This window comes from Numenius arquata, chromosome W (assembly GCF_964106895.1).
Source record: "Numenius arquata chromosome W, bNumArq3.hap1.1, whole genome shotgun sequence".
Lineage (NCBI taxonomy): Eukaryota > Metazoa > Chordata > Aves > Charadriiformes > Scolopacidae > Numenius > Numenius arquata.
Window position 1 is genome coordinate 26,495,077 of NC_133615.1, and position 18,703 is coordinate 26,513,779.

General features: G+C 50.8%; 1 protein-coding gene across 1 annotated transcript; it reads right to left on the reverse strand.

Annotated features, from left to right (window-relative positions):
- Window positions 1–7,431: 7,431 nt before the first annotated feature.
- LOC141476808 (uncharacterized) lies at window positions 7,432–18,346 on the reverse strand. The gene is made up of 8 exons (XM_074165605.1): window positions 18,336–18,346; window positions 16,985–17,778; window positions 16,663–16,670; window positions 16,190–16,310; window positions 13,900–14,668; window positions 13,390–13,758; window positions 8,023–8,879; window positions 7,432–7,439 (listed from the first exon to the last, which is right to left on the reverse strand). The coding sequence occupies exons 1-8, from the start codon at window positions 18,344–18,346 to the stop codon at window positions 7,432–7,434; spliced, it is 2,937 nt and encodes a 978-aa protein (XP_074021706.1).
- Between the last annotated feature and the right edge of the window lie 357 nt (window positions 18,347–18,703).

Consider the following 18,703-nt stretch of genomic DNA (forward strand, 5'->3'; position numbering starts at 1 on the left):
AAGGGAGGAGAGAACATCCTGAGAAGTAAAGAACTTTAAGGACCCAGCTGGAGACTGACAAGATAAGGAGTAGCTTTGATGTTTGCAAAGGTCAACCAATGATATATTGTTATGACAATATGTAACCAATAGTAAAAGAACACGTGTTAAGAAAGAGTATATAAGAAAGTATGTGTGGCAATAAAAGTTAGTTACTGCTTGAACTTCAGAAGAGTGTTGTCCGTGTCGTTTGTCTGTCTCAACAGCAACATGTAAGCACGTAATGCTTACCCTGGTGTGTTTGAGGGAGTGTGATGTAGTCTATTTCCCAAGCCTCTCCATACTTGTATTTCAGCCATTGTCCCCCATACCACAAAGGTTTTAACCTTTTAGCTTGCTTGATTTCGGCGCATGTTTCACAATCATGGATAACCTGCGCAATAGTGCCCATGGTTAAATCCACCCCTCGGTCCCGGGCCCATTTGTATGTTGTATCCCTTCCTTGATGAGCTGAAGTGTCATGGGCCCACCGAGCTAAAAATAGTTCACCTTTATGTTCCCAGTCCAAATCTGTCTGGAAAATCTTAGCAGCCTGGTCCACTCGCTGATTGTTTTGATGTTCCTCCGTGGCTCAACTCATGGGTACATGAGCATCTACATGACGTACCTTTACGACTAGTTTCTCTAGCCGTTTGGCAATATTTTGCCACAAGTCAGCAGCCCAGATGGCTTTACCTCTGCGCTGCCAGTTGCTCTGCTTCCATTGTTTTAACCATCCCCACAGAGCATTTGCCACCATCCATGAGTCAGTATAGAGATAGAGTATTGGCCACTTTTCTCACTCAGCAATGTCTAGGGCCAGCTGGATAGCTTTTACCTCTGCAAATAGGGTTTCCTATTCGAGCTCACTGTGTGATTAAGGCAACCCACTTAATCCAGGTAGCATCGGTGGCATGATGAGTAGAAGGAACTTTACCTTTGAACATCCAGCCCTGGTAATCGGGGCGCCAGGAGGAGCTGTACTTCAGTACCAATTACTTCTGAAGCAGCTCTAACTCCTTCATATGCTGCCAAGATTTCTTTCTCAGTTGGAGTATAGTTGGCTTCAGATCCTCTGTATCCCCAAATCCAAAATCCTAGGGGTCGACCTCGAGTTTCCCCTGGTGCTTTCTGCCATAGGCTCCAGGTAGGGCCATTATCTCCGGCTGCAGTATACAGCACATTTTTAATGTCCTGTCCTGTTCGGACTGGTCCAAGTGCTACTGCATGCACAATCTCTTGTTTAATTTGCTCAAAGGCTTGTCGTTGCTCAGGGCCCCACACAAACTCATTTTTCTTTCGAGTCATTTCATAGAGAGGTTTCACAATCTGACTATAACCTGGAATATGCATTCTCCAGAAACCCACAATGCCTAAGAAAGCTTGTGTTTCCTTTTTGTTAGTAGGTGGGGACATAGCTGTTATTTTGTTAATCACCTCCATTGGGATCTGGCGACGACCATCTTGCCATTTAATTCCTAAGAACTGGATCTCTCGTGCAGGTCCCTTGACCTTACCTCTTTTCATAGCAAAACCTGCTTTCAGAAGAATCTCAATTACTTTCTTACCTTTCTTGAAAACTTCTTTTGCTGTATTACCCCACACAATGATGTCATCAATGTATTGCAGGTGTTCTGGAGCTCCACCTTTCTCCAGTGCAGTCTGGATCAGTCCATGGCAAGTAGCAGGGCTGTGTTTCCACCCCTGGGGCAGTTGATTCCAGGTGTACTGGATGTCTCTCCAGGTGAAAGCAAACTGTGACCTGCACTCTGCTGCTAAAGGAATAGAGAAAAAGGCATTAGCAATGTCTGTTGTAGCATACCACTTGGCTGCCTTCGACTCCAATTCATATTGCAGTTCTAGCATGTCTGGCACAGCAGCACTCAGTGGGGGTGTAACTTCATTCAGGCCACAACAGTCTACTTTTAGCCTCCAGTCTCCATCAGACTTTCGCACTGGCCGTATTGGGCTGTTAAAGGGTGAGCAAGTCTTGCTGATCACTCCTTGGGTCTCCAGCCAACGAATCAGGTTCTGAATGGGAATCAGGGAGTCCCGGTTAGCGCGATACTGTCCTTGATGCACTGTGGCAGTAGCAATTGGCACCTGCTGTTCTTTAACCCTCAGAAATCCCACAACAGAAGGGTCATCTGAAAGGCCAGGTAAGGTAGACAGCTGTGTAATGCCCTCATTCTCTACAGCTGCTATACCAAAAGCCCACCGATACCCTTTTGGGTCTTTGAAATACCCTCTCTTGAGAAAGTCTATGCCTAGGATGCATGGAGCATCTGGGCCAGTGATAATGGGGTGCTTCTCCCATTCATTCCCATTCAGGCTCACTTCAGCCTCCAGTACAGTCAGTTCTTGACACCCCCCAGTCACACCAGAAATAGTAACAGATTCTGTCCCTCTATGATTCGATGGCAATAGGGTACACCGTGCACCTGTGTCCACCAGGGCTCTATACTTTCGTGGCTCTAATGTGCCAGGCCATCGAATCCACACAGTCCAATAAACTCGGTTATCCCTCTCCTCCTCCTGGCTGGAGGCAGGGCACCTCTAACGTCTATAATTGGCTGATGAGTTTCTACCTGCACCGGAGAACTGCCCCCTATGGACTGGAGCAGTCCTCCTGGAATAATTCTGTCTTCTATCTGCTTTACCTTGCAACTCACTTACTCGTGCCTGCAGGGCCAAGGTAGGTTTTTTTATCCCACTTACTCATGTCCTCTCCATAGTCACAGAGGCAAAACCACAGGATGTTTCGTAGTGTGTTCTATCTCCTCTGAGTCGGTCTCATGGGAGGGCGTCTTCTCCTGACAGCTGCAACATTGGTCCATGGAGGGGAAGAATAGGATCTTTCCTCCATCCTAGACAGTTTATCAAACAGTTTATCAAACAATTTCTCATTTTTCTCAATCATTTTCTGAGTTTTTTCAGTCAATTTTTCTACAGCTGCTACAGTTAGGGGACGAGACTGTCTTCATACTGTCACATTCTGCTAGCCACTTCACTTACAGTTAATGAATCATCGTCAACTCCTGCCCAAATCAGTACAGACAAAGTGTGGGAATACGTTGGTGGTGCACTCCGTGAAAACTTCCACAACATAGGTTGTCTGCATGGCATCTCATCAGGATTTACAGTTTTATCCCAGTCACCATAAATCACCTCTTTCACAGCCAATTCTCTCAGGTACTTAATACCTTTCTCTACGTTGGTCCATTTACTAGGGCAGCATTCAATATCATCCTTAAAGGGGTATCTGTCCTTTACAGCTGATATGAGTCGCCTCCAGAGACTGAGAGTCTGTCACTTTTCCCCAAGAGCTTTACCTATACTGGCCTCTTTGGACAGGTTTCCTAACTGCCTGGCTTCGGCACCGTCTAATTCCATGCAACCAGCTCCATTATCCCAGCATCGGAGCAACCAGGAGACAAGTGTCTCACCATCATTACGGCTAAAATCCTTTCTTATATTCCGCAAATCCTTCATAGAGAAGGATTTAATGATTATCTCTGTATCTGAGTCCTCCTCCTTTGCTGGCGCAGGAGCCTCTCCCTTATCAGCTTTAGAAGGACCCTCTTCTGCATCTCCATCAGAAGAGTCCTCTCCCCTGCTGTCTGGCTTTACTTCGTCTTTGTCACAAGGGACAGAGAGCTGAGCTGACCTCCTCCTTTTCCTTCTGGTCACCGGAGCAACTTGTACCGGTGCGGATGGAGTCTGAGTAAGGTCAGTGTCAGTGCATATCGCATTTCCGCACCGAGATTTAAAGAGAAACCACCCCTGCAGCCCATGCAGCAAAATCGACACTAAAATGATTTTAAGAATGCAGCTGTCATTCACGCTATCCAAAGGGGCTGCATCCTCTGTCTCTGATGATGACATATTCGTCTGAGCAGTAAAGGGTGAAGTAAACATTCCCAAGGTAAAATTCGAAGTATAATTAGCAACAGAATTCAGTATGAAATGCCCGAGGAATCTAGGTAAAGAAACCAGCCATTCAATCACAGTATGGATCAGGATCAAAGATAATACCAGATCTGAACCACCGCATACAGACACAAAGAGCAAGTAAATTATACAACACATAAGGCAAATTATACAGTGCGGAATCAAGTAACCTGGATGAAATCCCCATCAAGATATGATACAATATCCTGTCTAAAAACATGATGTGAGCTGTCTGTTTTAATCTCTGAGCAAGCTGGAATTCAAACTATTTAGACAATCTACCAGAGCTCTAGTCGTACCGCAATCGTGCCCCATGTTGGGCGCCAATAAATCTGTCGTGGTTTTGACCAGATTGACCAATCAGAACGACAGATGGCCCCTCCCTCCCCCCTCTAAGGAAAAGAGAGGAGAGGAAGAGATAAAAGAGATTTATGAGTTTAGAAAAAACTAAACTACTTTAATGAAAATATTAATAAATAATGTAATAATAAATAATAATTTTTAAAAAAGGAAAAAAAAAAACGGAAAAAAAAAGTATGCAGTATATACAAAACCATATCAAGCTCCCAGGATGATGATCATGTCACCAGCAGGCACAGGGGAAAGTCCCAGGCTGGACTCAGTGATGGACAGGAGCTGGATTCCGGATCTGGAGTCAGGAATGCTCTGATCAGGATCAAAGGCAGACGAACAGACAGGGTCCTCCTCAGATGTTGGCCATTGAAGGAAGAGAGTTGACCCTTTGATCCCTCAGCTTTTATACTGAGCATGATGCAGATGGGATGGAATACCCTGTTGGTCAGTTCTGGGTCACCTGTCCTGTCCGTTCCTCCCCACAGGTGTGACCCTTCTACACTCTTCTGCTTCCGACCCTCCAATGGGGCAAATAACAAATTTACCTGACCTTGGTTGTTATAGCAATAAGTATAAGCAAGGGCCTCTCTGCATACCATTCCTTGGTATAATCAGGTCTTATCACTATGAGAGCGAGCAGTTTCTGAACAATATGCTGTTAATTTCAGAGTTTAGTTAGTTAGAAGAGGCCCAGCTAAAAAGGAAAAATTACTGAACAGAAAATTAGTTCTGTTTTACTTCAAACCAGGACACCTGGTCCGCCTGTCGTGGTTTCGGCCGAATTTACCAAAACCAAACTGACAAATGGTGCTTCCCCCCCCACCCCCGAAAAGAGAGGAGAGAAAGAGATAAAGAGATTTAGAAGTTTAGAATGAACTAAACCACTTTAATGAAGAATTAATATTAAAATTAAAAAAAAAAAAGAAAATAATGAAATAGATACAATATATACAAAATCATGTCAAGCTCCCAGGATGACAGTTATGTCACCGGCAGGCACTGGGGAAGTCCCAGACTGGACTCAGTGATGGATGGGAACTGGATTCCAGCTCTGGAGTCAGGAACGCACAGATCGGGATCAAAGGCAGATGAACAGAGTCCTCTCTGGACGTCGGCCATCGCAGGAAGGGGGCTGACCCTTTGATCCCTCAGCTTTTATAGTGAGCGTGGGGCAGATGGGATGGAATACCCCAGTTGGTCAGGTTTGGGTCACCTGTCCTGTCCACTCCTCCCCACTGATGTGACCCCTCTACGTTTTTCCGTTTCCGACCCTCTAAGGGGGCAAATAATGAAATTGGCTGACCTTGGTTGTTATGGCAATAAGTATAAGCAAGGGCCTCTCTGCATACCATTCTTTGGCCTGAAGCACAAACATTGGTCTTATCATTCTGAGAACGAGCAGTTTTCTCCACAATATGCCATTAATTTCAGACAGTTAGAAGAGGCCTAGCTAGGATGTAAAGTTACACAACAGAAAATTGGTTCGGTTTTACTTCAAAGCAGGACACCGCTGATGATGGTCCTTGTCTGTCCCCGCGGTGATCTGGGTGAGTGGGGGAGTCCTCCCGAGAAATCTTGGGGGCGTCCAGAGAAGTGCCATCCTCAGCAGGTCCCGCAGCTGGACAGAGAGTGTCCCATCTGGGGTGCCAAATTGAGGCGCGGAAACAGACTCTACAACTCACAAAGAGTTATAAAGCAGGTATGTTTATTGCAGCACTGGGTGCAAGGGAGATCGCTCCTCCAAACTTGCACACTGGGTCATAAAACAAGCGTCTATTTATGATAAAAAACATACATATTCATTAATATGGGCTGGGTTATTATAATTAATTCTAAGAAAAGGTGTTGCTATTCTAATTATTTCTAGGAACTCATTATCATAAGTCTCCTCCCCTTGCCGCATGTGTACTGTCGTCCGGTGGTCGTGGGCCGGGGTCTTCTGGAGGAAGGCTCATAGTCTTCTTCACCGTGTACTTTTACCTTTGGCTTAGAATGCTGGGCTGGCTGGACCCCAAACCGCGGAACTGGTCCCGACCAGATGGACACTTCACCCAGACAATTGGGTTCCTCCTTAGCATGCAGGCTGTTCCTACTATCTTATATACAAGGCCAGTTCCTTATCTTGGAATTCTGGGCTCCGAGCTCTGTTCTTTGCCAAGCTGTACTAAATCTACACTAACTCCGTTTAACCATTCATTCTCCGAATCACTGGTATGGTGGTGTTGGTTGTGTGTTGGTCATGGTAGTGGTGGTGGTGCTCGTAGTGGTCGTGGTGATGGTGGTCTTGGTGGTGGTGGTGGTGGTGCTAGTTGTAGTGGTGGTCGTCGTGGTGGTGGTAGTGGTCATGGTGGTGTTGGTGGGTCTCGTGGTGGTGGTAGTGGTGGTGGCGGTCATGGAGGGGGGGGTGGTCCCTGTATTGGATGTGGTGGTGGTCGTAGTGGTGGTCGTGGTAGTGGTGGTTGTGGTTGTGGTGGTGGTTCTCGTGGCCGTAGTGGTGGTTGTAATGGTGATGGTGGTGATCGTAGTGTTGGTGGTTCTCATGGTCGTGGTAACGGTGCTGTTCGTGATGGTTGTGGTGGTCATGGTGGTGGTCGTTGTGGGGGTGGTGGTCCTTGGAGGGGTGGTGGTCGTAATGGTGGTCATCATGGTGATTGTGGTGGTCGTGGTGGGGGTGGTGGTCGTAATGGTGGTCATCATGGTGATTGTGGTGGTGGTGCTGGTCGTAGTGGTGGTGGACAGTATGGTGGTGTTGGTTGTGGTGTTGGTCGTGGTAGTGGTGGTGGTGGTGCTCGTAGTGGTCGTGGTGATGGTGGTCGTGGTCGAGGTCATTTTATTGGTGATGGTGGTCTTAGTGGTGGTGGTGGTCGTGCTGGTGGTGGTCGTGGGGGTGGTGGTGGTCATATTAGTGCTGGGGGTGGTCGTAGTCATGGCCGTGGTGGTGGTCATGGTTGTGGTGATTGTGGTTGTCGTGGTGGTGCTGGTTGTGGTGATGGTGAAAGTGGTGGTAGTGGTCATGGTGGTGGTTGTGGTGGTGGTGGTGGGTCTCGTGGTGGTGTGATGGTTGTCGTGGTGGTGATGGTGGTCGTGGTGGGGGGGTGGTTGTAATGGTCATGGTGCTGCTAGGGGTGGTTGTTGTAGTGGTGGTGGTCGTGGTTGTGGTGGTGGTCGTGGTCGTGATGTTTGTGGTGGTGGTGGTTGTGGTTGTCGTGGTGGTGCACGTGGTAGGTGTGGTCATGGTGGTGGTGGTGGTTTTGGTTGTCGTGGTGGTGCACGTGGTAGGTGTGGTCATGGTGCTGGTGGTGGTGGTCGTGGTGCTGGACGTGGTGGTGGTGGTGGCAGTCGTGTTGATAGTGTTCGTACTGGCCGTGGTGGTGGGAGTGGTGTTCGTGGTGAGGGTGGTGACCCTTGTAGTGGTGTTGGTGGTGGTTGTGGTTGTGGTGATTGTGGTGGTGGTGATGGTCATAGTGGTTGTGGTCATGGTGGTTGTGGTCGTGGTGGGGGTGGTGGTGGTTGTGGTTGTGGTGATTATGGTGGTGGTGATGGTCATAGTGGTCGTGGTCATGGTGGTTGTGGTCGTGGTGGGGGTGGTGGTGGTTGTGGTTGTGGTGATTATGGTGGTGGTGATGGTCATAGTGGTCGTGGTCATGGTGGTTGTGGTGGTGGTTGTGGTCATAGTGATTGTGGTGGTCGTGGTGGTGCTGGTTGTCGTGGTGGTGGCGGTTGTCGTGGTGGTGGCGGTGGTAGTCCTGGTAGGTGTGGTCATGGTGGTGGTGGGTGTGGTTGTGGTGGTGGTGGTAGTGGCTGTTCTGGTGGTGGTGGTAGTGGCTGTTCTGGTGGTGGTGGTGATGGTGGTAATGGTGGTGGTGGTGGTGGTGGTAATGGTGGTGGTGGTGGTTGTGGTGGTGGTCATGGTGGTGGTCTTGGTGGTTGTGGTGGTGGTTGGGGTGATGTTGGTGGTGGTTTTTGTGGTCATGGTCGTGCTTGTCGTGGTGGTGGTGGTGGTGGTCGTTCTCGTAGTCGCGGTGGTCATGTTGACCGTACTGGTGGTGGTGGTGCTTGTGGTTGTCATGGTGGTGGTGGTCGTAGTGGTCCTGGTGATGGTGGTGATGCTCATGGTCGTGTTGGTGGTGGTGGTAGTGGTGATGGTGGTCATAGCGGTGGTGGTGATTGTGGTAGTGGTGGTGGTCGTGGTCATGGTACTTGTGGTGGTGGTGCTGGTGGCGGTGGTGGTCGTGGTGGTTTTCATGGTGGTGGTGGTGGTAGGTGTGGTCGTGGTGGTGGTGGTGTTTACGGTGGTGGTGGTCATTACGGTGGTTGTTGTGGTGGTTGTGGTGGTGGGCATGGTGGTCTTGGTGGTGGTGGTCTTGATGGTTGTGGTGGTGGTCGGGGTGATAGTGGTGGTGGTGTTTGTGGTCGTGGTCGTGCTTGTCAAAGTGTTGGTGGTAGTGGTCATTCTCGTAGTTGTGGTGGTCGTCTTGACCATGGTGGTGGTGGTGGGTGTGGTGGTGGTGGTCGTGGTTGTGGTCATGGTGGTGGTCCTGGTGGGTGTTGTCGTGCTGATGGTGGTTGTGGTGGTGGTGGTGGTCATGGAATCACAGAATTGTCAGAGTTGGAAGGGACCTCTAGAGATCATCTAGTCCAACTCCCCTGCTGAAGCAGAATTGCCCAGAGCACATTACTCAGGACTGCATCAAGGCGGGTCTTGAAAATCTCCAGAGAAGGGGACTCCACGACCTCCCTGGGCAGCCTGTTCCAGTGCTCTGGCACCCTCACCGGAAAGAAGTTCTTCCTCGTATTTGAATGGAACTTCCTATGTTCCAGCTTGTGCCCGTTACCCCTCGTCCTATCACTGGGAACCACTGAAATGAGTCCAGCTCCATCATCCTTCAACCCACCCTTTAGGTACTTGTAAACATAGATAAGGTGTCCCCTCAGCCTTCTCTTCTCCAGGCTAAAGAGCCCCAGCTCTTTGAGCCTTTCCTCGTAAGGGAGATGCTCCAATCCCTTAATCATCTTAGTTGCCCTACGTTGGACTCTCTCCAGTAGTTCCCTGTCTCTCTTGAAATGGGGAGCCCAGAACTGGACGTGGTATTCCAGTTGTGGCCTCACCAGGGCAGAGTAGAGGGGGAGAATGACCTCCCTCAACCTACTGGCCACACTCTTCCCTATGCAGCCCAGGATCCCATTGGCCCTCTTGGCAACAAGGGCACATTGCTGGCTCATGGAAAGTTTGCTATCCACCAGGACCCCCAGATCCTTCTCCTCAGTAGTGCTTTCCAGCAGGTCCACGCCTAACCTGTATTGGTGCCTGGGGTTCTTCCTCCCCAGGTGCAGGACCCTGCACTTGCCCTTGTTGAACCTCATTAGGTGCTTCTCTGCCCGGCTCTCCAGCCTGTCCAGGTCACGCTGGATGGCGGCACAGCCCTCTGGAGTGTCAGCCAGCCCTCCCAGTTTGGTATCATCAGCAAACTTGCTGAGGATACACTCTGTCCCCTCGTCCAGGTCATTGATGAATATGTTGAACAGGACTGGGACGAGTATTGACCCCTGGGGGACACCACAGGTTACAGGCCTCCAACTTGACCCTGCTCCATTAATCACAACCCTCTGAGTTCTGTCACACAGCCAGCTCTCAATCCACCTCACTGTCCCCTCATCTAGCCCACACTTCCTTAATTTTCTAATGAGGATGTTATGGGAGACAGTGTCAAAAGCCTTGCTGAAGTCAAGGTAGATGACATCTGCTGCTCTCCCCTCATCCAGCCATCCAGTTATAACGTCACAGAAGGCTATCAGATTGGTCAAGCATGATTTACCCTTGGTAAATCCACGTTGACCACTTCCAATAACTTCTTGATCTTCAGTATGTTTGGAGATGACATCCAGAACGAGTCACTCCATTACCTTCCCAGGGATGGAGGTGAGACTAATTGGCCTGTAGTTCCCAGGGTCCTCCTTCTTGCCCTTTTTGTAGACTAGTGTGATATTTGCCTTCCTCCAGTCCTCAGGAACTTCTCCTGTTCTCCAAGACCTCTCAAAAATGATGGAGAGTGGCTCAGCAATAACATCTGCCAGTTCTCTCAGCACTCGTGGGTGCATCCCATCAGGGCCCATGGACTTATGGATGTCTAGTTTGGCCAACTGGTCTCTAACCCAGTCCTCCCCAAAAGAGGGAAAGTCTTCCGCTCTCCAGACCTTCCCCCTTGTCTCCAGGGTCTGGGATTCATGAGGGGCAGCTTTGGCAGTGAAGACCGAAGCAAAGAAGGCAGTGAGCAACTCCGCCTTCTCTGTGTCTTCCACCACCAAGGCACCCACCTCATTCTTCAGTGGGCCTACATTTTCCCTAGCCTTCCTTTTTTTATTGATATACTGAAAAAAACTCTTCTTGTTATCTTTAACTGTGGTAGCCAAGTTAAGTTCTGCTTGGGCTTTTGCCCTTCTAATTTTTCCCTTGCATATCTTCACTACACCTTGATATTGCTCATAAGTAACCAACCCCCTTTTCCAGAGATCGTAGACTTTCCTTTTCTCCCTGAGGTCCAGCCAAAGCCCTCTATTTAGCCAGGCCGGTCTTCTTCCCCGTTGGCTCGTTTTATGGGACCTGGGGGTGGCCTTCTCCTGTGCTTTTGAGAGTTCATCCTTGAAGTATGACCAGCCTTCCTGGGCACCTATGCCCTTCAGGACTGTCTCCCAAGGGACACTCTCAACCATGCTCCTAAACAGGCCAAAGTCTGCCTTTCGGAAGTCCAAGGTGGCAGTTTTGCTGGCTCCGTCTTGCTTCAGCAAGAATTGAAAAGTCTATGATTTCATGACCACTCTGCCCAAGGCGACCTTCAACCTTTACATCCCCCACAAGACCTTCTCTGTTAACAAGCAGCAGGTCCAGTAGGGCGCTTTCCCTGATTGGCTCCTTCACCAGCTGTGTTAGGAAGTTGTCTTCCACACACTCTGGGAACCTCCGGGACTGTTCCCTCTCTGCTGTGTTATATTTCCAGCAGATATCTGGGAAGTTGAAGTCCCCCACGAGAACAAGTGATTGCGAGAGCTCTGCCAGTTGCTGATAGAATATTTCATTAACTTCTACGTCCTGGTTTGGGGGTCTGTAATAAACTCCCACCATTATGTCTGCCTTGTTGGCCTTCCCCTTGATTCTAACCCATAAACACTCAACACTGTCATTCCCATTATTAAGTTCTAGGCATTCAAATCTGTCTCTAACATAGAGGGCCACCCCACCACCTCTCCTTTCTTGTCTATCCCTTCTGAAGAGTTGGTAGCCATCGATTGCAGCACTCCAGTTGTGTAAGTCTTCCCACCACATTCCTGTGATGGCAACTATATCATAGTTTTCCTGCTGAACAATGGCCTCCAGCTCCTCCTGTTTGTTGCCCATACTGCGTGCATTTGTGTAGATGCACTTTAGCTGGGCTAATTTTCCTGCCAATTTTATGGGGGACCAAGCCCCAATACCCCCCTGACCATGCTCAGACCCTTCTGTGGTTGCCAACCTATCACTGTCCCTGATGTCATCACCACATGGGTTACCATCCCCCACCTCTACTGAGACAACAGGCCACGAGACCTTGCTAGCGCTTTTACCCACCAGCACTGGTAATCTGCTCCCAGGCTCCTCTTTAGTAATCCTGGTTTCATCCCCATCCCCCTTCAAACCTAGTTTAAAGCCCTTTCAATGAGCCCTGCTAACTCTTGCCCCAGTATTCTTCTTCCCCTTTGGTAAAGGCTTGCCCCACCTGTTGCCAGCAGGCCTAGTGTCCTATAGATCATCCCATGATCAAAGAAACCAAAGTCCTGCCAGTTACACCAGCCTCGGAGCCAGGAGTTAATCTGCTGGCTCTTCCTGTTTATCCCCTCATCAATTCCTGCAACTGGTGGGATAGAGGAGAACACAACTTGTGCTCCTGATCCCTTAACCAGCCGTCCCAGGGCCCTAAAGTCTCTCTTCATTGTCCTTGGACTACTGGTAGCTTCCTCGTCGTTGCCTACTTGAAATACTATTAACGGATAGTAATCCGAGGGTCGGACCAGGGTAGGGAGATTTTTCTGTATATCCTTAATTCTGAGCCCAGGGAGGCAGCTGACTTCTCTGTGGGATGGATCCAGTCTGCAAATGGGGCCTTCTGTTCCTCGCAGAAGGGAGTCACCCACCACAATTACCTTCCTTTTTTTCTTTGTTGAGGAAGTTGTAAGGCGTGGGGGTGGGTGGCTAGCTCTGGGCAACTCACTGCATGGGTCTTCATCTCCATCCTCATTTACCTGGCCCTCGATTTCCAAAGCCCCATACCTATTTTGCAAGTGCAGCTGGGAAGGTGAGGGGGTCCGGGAGGGGTTTTGCTTGCCCCTCCGAGGAGGGACCTGCCTCCATTCTCCATTGTCCCTTAAGTCCCTCTCTTCTGCCTGGTGGCAGGCAGAAGGGAGATCATCCACTTCCTGTAGAGCCTCTGCCCAATGCCTATGCCTCAGGGTATGGCTCCACCAATCTATTTCACTTTCACTTTCTTTGATGCTTCTAAGTCTTTCTGCCTCTTCCTTCAGTTCCACCACCTGCCTGAGCAGGTAGTTTATTTGACCACACTGCACACAGGCGGTGTCTCTGGTTCCCTTGGAACAAGTGCCAGGCTTAGGCATTCGCTGCAGCCAGAGACCTGCACAGCCACGTGTTTTTGCGGGAGCTCAGTCTGAGTTCCCACATTCTTCCTTGTGGTGCATTTTGCACATATTGGGGCCATGTTCTTGTCTAGCGCCGGGAGGGGACCAACCACTGTTGGCTGCTTCCCACAAGCTCTCCGCATGTGTGCATGTGCGCTGATATTCCTGTCCTTGTGCTCACGCATGCGCGCCCAGCACGCACTCTTCCTCTGCAGCAGCTATAGCCGCTTTTAAATTTGCTGTGGCTCGCCCAGCCCGCCCCCAGGCACATCAGCCTCTCCGCTCCCTCGCAAGATTCCTGACTTGTTTCGGGCCTCTCTGCTCTCCCTCGGCTTCTCCATCTCCGGGAAGCATCCTCTCCGTCTCAATCTTGTTCAAATTTAAAGCCGCAGCACTCACCCTGTGGTCCTCGTAGTGGATGTGGTGGTGGTCGTAGACGTGGTGGTGGTGGTGGTAGTGGTCGTGCTGGTTGTGTTCGTGGTGGTGGTTCTCGTGGTCGTGGTGGTGGCCGTCATGTTGGTGCTGATCGTAGTGGTCCTGGTGGTGGTAGTAGTGGTCGTGGTGGGGGTGGTGGCCCGTGTAGTGCTAGTGATAATGGTCGTGGTGGTGGTCGTGGTTATGGTGGTTGTGGTGATCATGGTGGTGGTGGTGGTTGTTGTAGGTGTGGTGGTGGTAGTGGCCGTGGTCGTGGTTGTTGTGTTGGTCGTGATAGTGGTGGTAGTGGTGGTGGTGGTGGCAGTGGTGGTAGTAGTGGAGGTGGTCGTGGTGTTATTGGTGGTCATGATGGTGGTGGTGGTGGTCGTGGTTGTGGTCGCCATGGTGGTGGCCATGTTTGTCATGGTGGTGGCCGTGGTAGGTGTGGTTGTGGTGGTCGTGGTGGTGGTCGGGGTGATGGTCATGGTGGTCCTTGTGGTCGTGCTGGTGGTGGTGGTAGTGGTCGTTCTCATAGTCGTGGTGGTCGTGTTGACCGTGGTGGTGGTGGTATTGCTGATGGTCATGGTGGTCCTTGTGGTTATGGTGGTCATGGTGGTGGTGGTCATAGTTGTGGTGGTGGTCATGGTGGTTGTGGTGGTGGTGGTAGTGGTTCTGGTGGTGGTGGTTGTTGTAGTGGTGGTGGTGGTAGTGGTCACGGTAGAGGTTGTGGTGTGGGTCGTGGTAGTGGTGGTGGTGCTAGTGGTTGTGGTGGTGGTCGTGGTGGTAGTGTTGTTGATGATGGTGGTTGGTGTGGTGGTCATGGTGGTTGTGGTGTTGGTGGTCATGGTTGTGGTGCTTGTGGTCATGGTGGTGGTGGTGGTCGTGGTAGGTGTAGTGGTGGTGGTCGTTGGTGTGGTCATGGTGGTGGTGGTGGTCGTTACAGTGGTGGTGGTCGTGGTGGTTGTTGTGGTGGTTGTGGTGGTCGTGGTGGTGGTGGTAGTGGTCATTCTAGTAGTCGTGGTGGTCATGTTGACCGTTGTGATGTTGGTGGTTGTGGTTGTCGTTGTGGTGGTGGTCGTTTTCATGGTGCTGGGCGTGGTGATGGTGGTCGTAGTGCTCGTGGTGATGGTCGTGGTCGTGGTGGTGGTGATTGTGGTGGTGGTGGTTGTAGCGGTCGGGGTGGTGGTTGTTGTGGTGGTTGTGGTGGTAGTGGTGGTGGTCGTGGTGGTTGTGGTGGTTCTGGTCATTGTTGTGGTTGTGGTAGGTGTATGGGAGCACCCAGCCAAACCGGTTTCAGAGTACAATAGGTGAGATGCAGGGGGTTGTCATCCGACTCAGCTTCATCTCCGCCTTGCCTTGTCTATGCAGAGATAACTTGGGGGGAGCTGCAAAAACGGCTCAGCCCGGGGTTGTCTCAAGATTGCATCACAATAAGAACCGAAACCGAATGGAGCCTTAACTCCCTTAACAAATAAAATGCCCTGAGTCCCATCCCACCACTAGTCCCATGACTTTGAGTGCTAGACATCACAAAATTGGCAACAGAGACTCGGCCATCGCACCACCAGAGGTAAACATCCCAGATAGTGTAATCCACTCAGGCATAATCCTGCACCCCCCATAGAATCAGGAAATATAAACCGCAAGGTTTGAGGAGGAAAATGGGGGTAATCTTCCAATGATACAGCTGGCCTGTAGGAGATTCGTCCCCCCACTTGTCCAGGATGCTGTACAGGGTAACTTCCCAGGGATTGAGCGACCTTACCTGAGAGAAGGGGTAAGTGATAAAGAAACATACGTATGGTATATGGCATGCTATTAAGATCGTGATTTGTGCACTCTTTTAAGGTATTAATATCTAGCGCGCTTGTGGTTTGTGGTGTTACTTTTCGGGATCACTTGTAGGTTGCAATAGTGTATTCCGCGAATTGATTTTAAATTGCAATAGTGTAATTGCCATTGTACACATAGAACTCGCAATAGTGACGTATTGGACCTGTGAGTGAAGTCCAAATAAATTGTTAATTTGAACCTCTCAGTGAAGTCCTTTTTCCCGTTTCGTCACAAAAAATGGCGCAGCGAGCAGGGTGTATAATGGACGAGCTATTGCAGAAACATGGTTGTAAACCTTCTCCCGCGGATAGGGAGAAGGCTAAGAGGTTGTGGAAAAGTGAGGGGAAAGTGGTGGAATGGGTAGAGCAGTGTCAGAAGGAACAAAAGAAAAAAGACGGAAAAGGTAAAGGTGTTCTGTGTACTGTTTTTGGAGCATGTTTAGTCTGTGCACGGGAGGAGGCACGGAAATCTGAGGCTGTTAAGAAAATGGGTGTAGCTAACTCGGAAGCAGAGGCGCTGACTAATTGTAGTAAAAAGGTGTGTGAATTGCAAGCTGAAGTTGAGGCTACCAAAGCTGCTTTAGAGGAAGAACGAAAGACAAAAGAGGCCTTAAGGGCCCATGAAGGACAATTGGAAGTTGAAAACATGTTTTTGAAAGACGAATTAGCTGCTGAAAGGGAGAGGAATCGGAGGTTACAGGAAAAATTAGATCTTTTGTTGTCAAGTGCTCCGACCCCCTCTCCCACCCAAGTCAGGAACTTAATTATGGTGGTCATAGTGGTCGTGGCCGTGGTTGTTGTGTTTGTCTTAGTAGGTGTGGTCATGGTGGTGGTGGGTGTGGTCGTGGTGGTTGGTGTGGTCGTGGTGGTCATGGTGGTTTTGGTGGTGGTCATGGTGGTCGTGGTGGTTGTGGTCATGATGGTGGCGGTGGTCGTGGTAGGTGTGGTCATGGTGGTGGTGGGTGTGGTCGTGGTGGTTGGTGTGGTGGTGGTGGTCGTGGTGGTTTTGGTGGTGGTGCTGGTGGTCATGGTAGGTGTGGTCGTGGTGGTGGTCAGTGTGGTCGTGGTGGTGGGGGTGGTGGCTCAGTGGTGGTGGTTGTGGGCGTGGTGGTGGTGGTGGTTGTCATAGTGGTGGTGGTGGTAGTGGTCGTAGTATTGGCGTTGGTCGTGGTGGTGGTGGTTGTCATAGTGGTGGTGGTGGTAGTGGTCGTAGTATTGGCGTTGGTCGTGGTGGTAGTGGTTGTGGTGGTGGTTGTTGTACTGGTGGTGGTTGTTGTACTGGTGGTGGTGGTAGCGGTCGTGGTCGTGGTTTTGGTGTTGGTGCTTGTGATGGTTCTGGTGGTCGTGGTGGTGGCGGCGGTTGTCGTGGAGGCCGTCACAGTAGGTGTGGTCATGGTGGTGGTGGGTGTAGTCGTAGTGGTGGTACTGGTTGTGCTGGTGGTTGTTGTGGTGGTTGTCGTGGTGGTGGTCGGGGTGATGGTCGTGGTGGCATTTGTTGCCGTGGTCATGCTTGTCGTGGTGGTGGTGGTATTGGTTGTTCTCATGGTCGTGGTCGTATTGTTGGTGGTGGTGGCGTATATGGTTGTCGTGGTGGTGGTGGTCATGGTCGTGGTGGGGGTGGTGGTTGTCGTGGTTGGGAGTGGTGGTGGTGACTGTGGTGGTGGTGGTGGTCGTGGTGGGGGTGGTGGTTGTAGTGGTTGTGGTGGTGGTGGTGGTGGTTGTGGTGGTCTTGGTCATGGTGATTGTGCTGGTCGTGGTGGTGGTTGTGGTGGTGGTGGTGGTGGTGATCGTGGCATTCGTGGTCGTGGTTGTGGTCGTGGTCGTAGTGGTCATGGGGGTGGTAGTCGTTGTGGTCGTGGTGGTCGTGGTGGTCTTGGTGATGGTTGTGGTGGTGGTGGTTATCGTGGTGGTGGTTATGGTCGGTTTGGTGGTGATGGTGGCCTTGGTGGTGGTTGTGGTCGTAGTGGTTGTGGTGATGGTGGTGGTGGTGTTGCTGATGGTCGTGGTGGTCCTTGTGGTTTTGGTGGTTGTGGTGGTGGTGGTCGTAGTGGTTGTGGTGGTGGTGGTAGTGGTCATGGTGGTTGTGGTCATGGTGGTGGTCGTGGTCGTGGTTGTGCTAGTGGTCATGCTGGTTGTGGTTGTGGTGTTTCTCGTGGTGGTGGTTGTCATGGTGGTCATAGTGGTCATAGTGGTGGTCATGGTGGTGGTTGTGGTGATTGTGGTGCTGGTGGTGGCTGTGGTGGTGGTGGTGGTAGTGGTCGTGGTGGTTGTGGTGGTGGTGGTAGTGGTCGTGGTGGTAGTGGTCGTGGTGGTAGTGGTCGTGGTCGAGGTCCTGGTCGTTTTGATCATAGTGGTGGTAGTGGTTGTCGTGGTGGTGGTTGTGGTTGGTGTGGTGGTAGTGGTGGTCGTGGTAGTGGTCGAGGTCCTGGTCGTTTTGATCATAGTGGTGGTGGTGGTTGTCGTGGTGGTGGTTGTGGTTGGTGTGGTGGTAGTGGTGGGCGTGGTGGGTGTGGTGGTCCTTGTTGTGGTGGTGGGCGTGATGCTGGTGGTGGTGGTGGTATTGGTGGTGGTGGTCGTGGTAGTTGTGGTGGTGGTGGTCGTGGTTTTGCTGTTAAACATGGTTGTGGTGGTGGTGGTTGTGGTGGTTGTCATGATGGTGGTAGTGGTCGTGGTGGTCATAGTCATGGTCACGGTTGTGTTTGTGGTGGTCGTGGCTTGTGGTGGTCGTGGTGGTATTGGTGGTTATGGTCATTTTGGTGGTGGTGGTGGTTGTGATGGTGGTCGTGGTGGTTGTCGAGGTGGTGGTGGTGGTTGTCATGGAGGTGGTAGTGGTGGTTGTGGTGGGGGTGGTCATCCTTGTTGTGGTGGTGGTCATAGCGGTGGTGGTTGTGGTGGTGGTGTTGGTGGTCATGGTGATCATGCCGGTCATGGTGGTGGTGGTGATTGTGGTGATCATGGTGGTCGTGGTAGTGGTGGTGGTGGTCTTAGAGTTTGTGGTCGTGTTGGTGATGGTCGTGGTTGTGGTGGTGGTAGTGGTGGGGTGGTTGTCATTGTGGTGGTGGTGGTGCTCATTGTGGTGGTGCTCGTGGAGGTCATTACGTGGTGATCATGATGGTTGTGGTAGTGGTGGTGGTGGTAGCGGTGGTCATTGTTATTGTGGTTCTTGTGTTTGTGGTGGTTGTTGTTGTGGTGGTGCTTGTGTTGGTCCTGGTGGTGGTAGTGGTGGTCGTAGTGGTGGTCATGCTGGTTGTGGTCGTGGTGGTGTTGGTCGTTGTGATCCTTCTAGTCATGGTGGCGTTGGTGGTCGTTGTGGTGGTAGTGGTGGTCGTGGTGATCGTGTTGCTCGTGGCGGTGATGGTGGTCGTGGTGGTGGTCGTGATTGTGGTGTTGGTCGTATTTTTGGTCGTGGTAGTGGTGGTTGTGTTTTTGGTTGTGGTGGTGGTGGTGTTTGTGTTGATCGTGGTTGT

Bases quoted from the DNA above. Each gene is read 5' to 3' on its own strand.
- LOC141476808 (XM_074165605.1), bottom strand. The intron at 13,759-13,899 runs AAGGACCACCAT...GACCACCAATAA, and splicing joins ACCACCACCAGCACGACCAC to CACCACGACCACCTCCACTA. The intron at 8,880-13,389 runs GTGAGTGCTGCG...AACCACCATCAG, and splicing joins TCCACTACGAGGACCACAGG to CACGACAACACCCACCAGGA.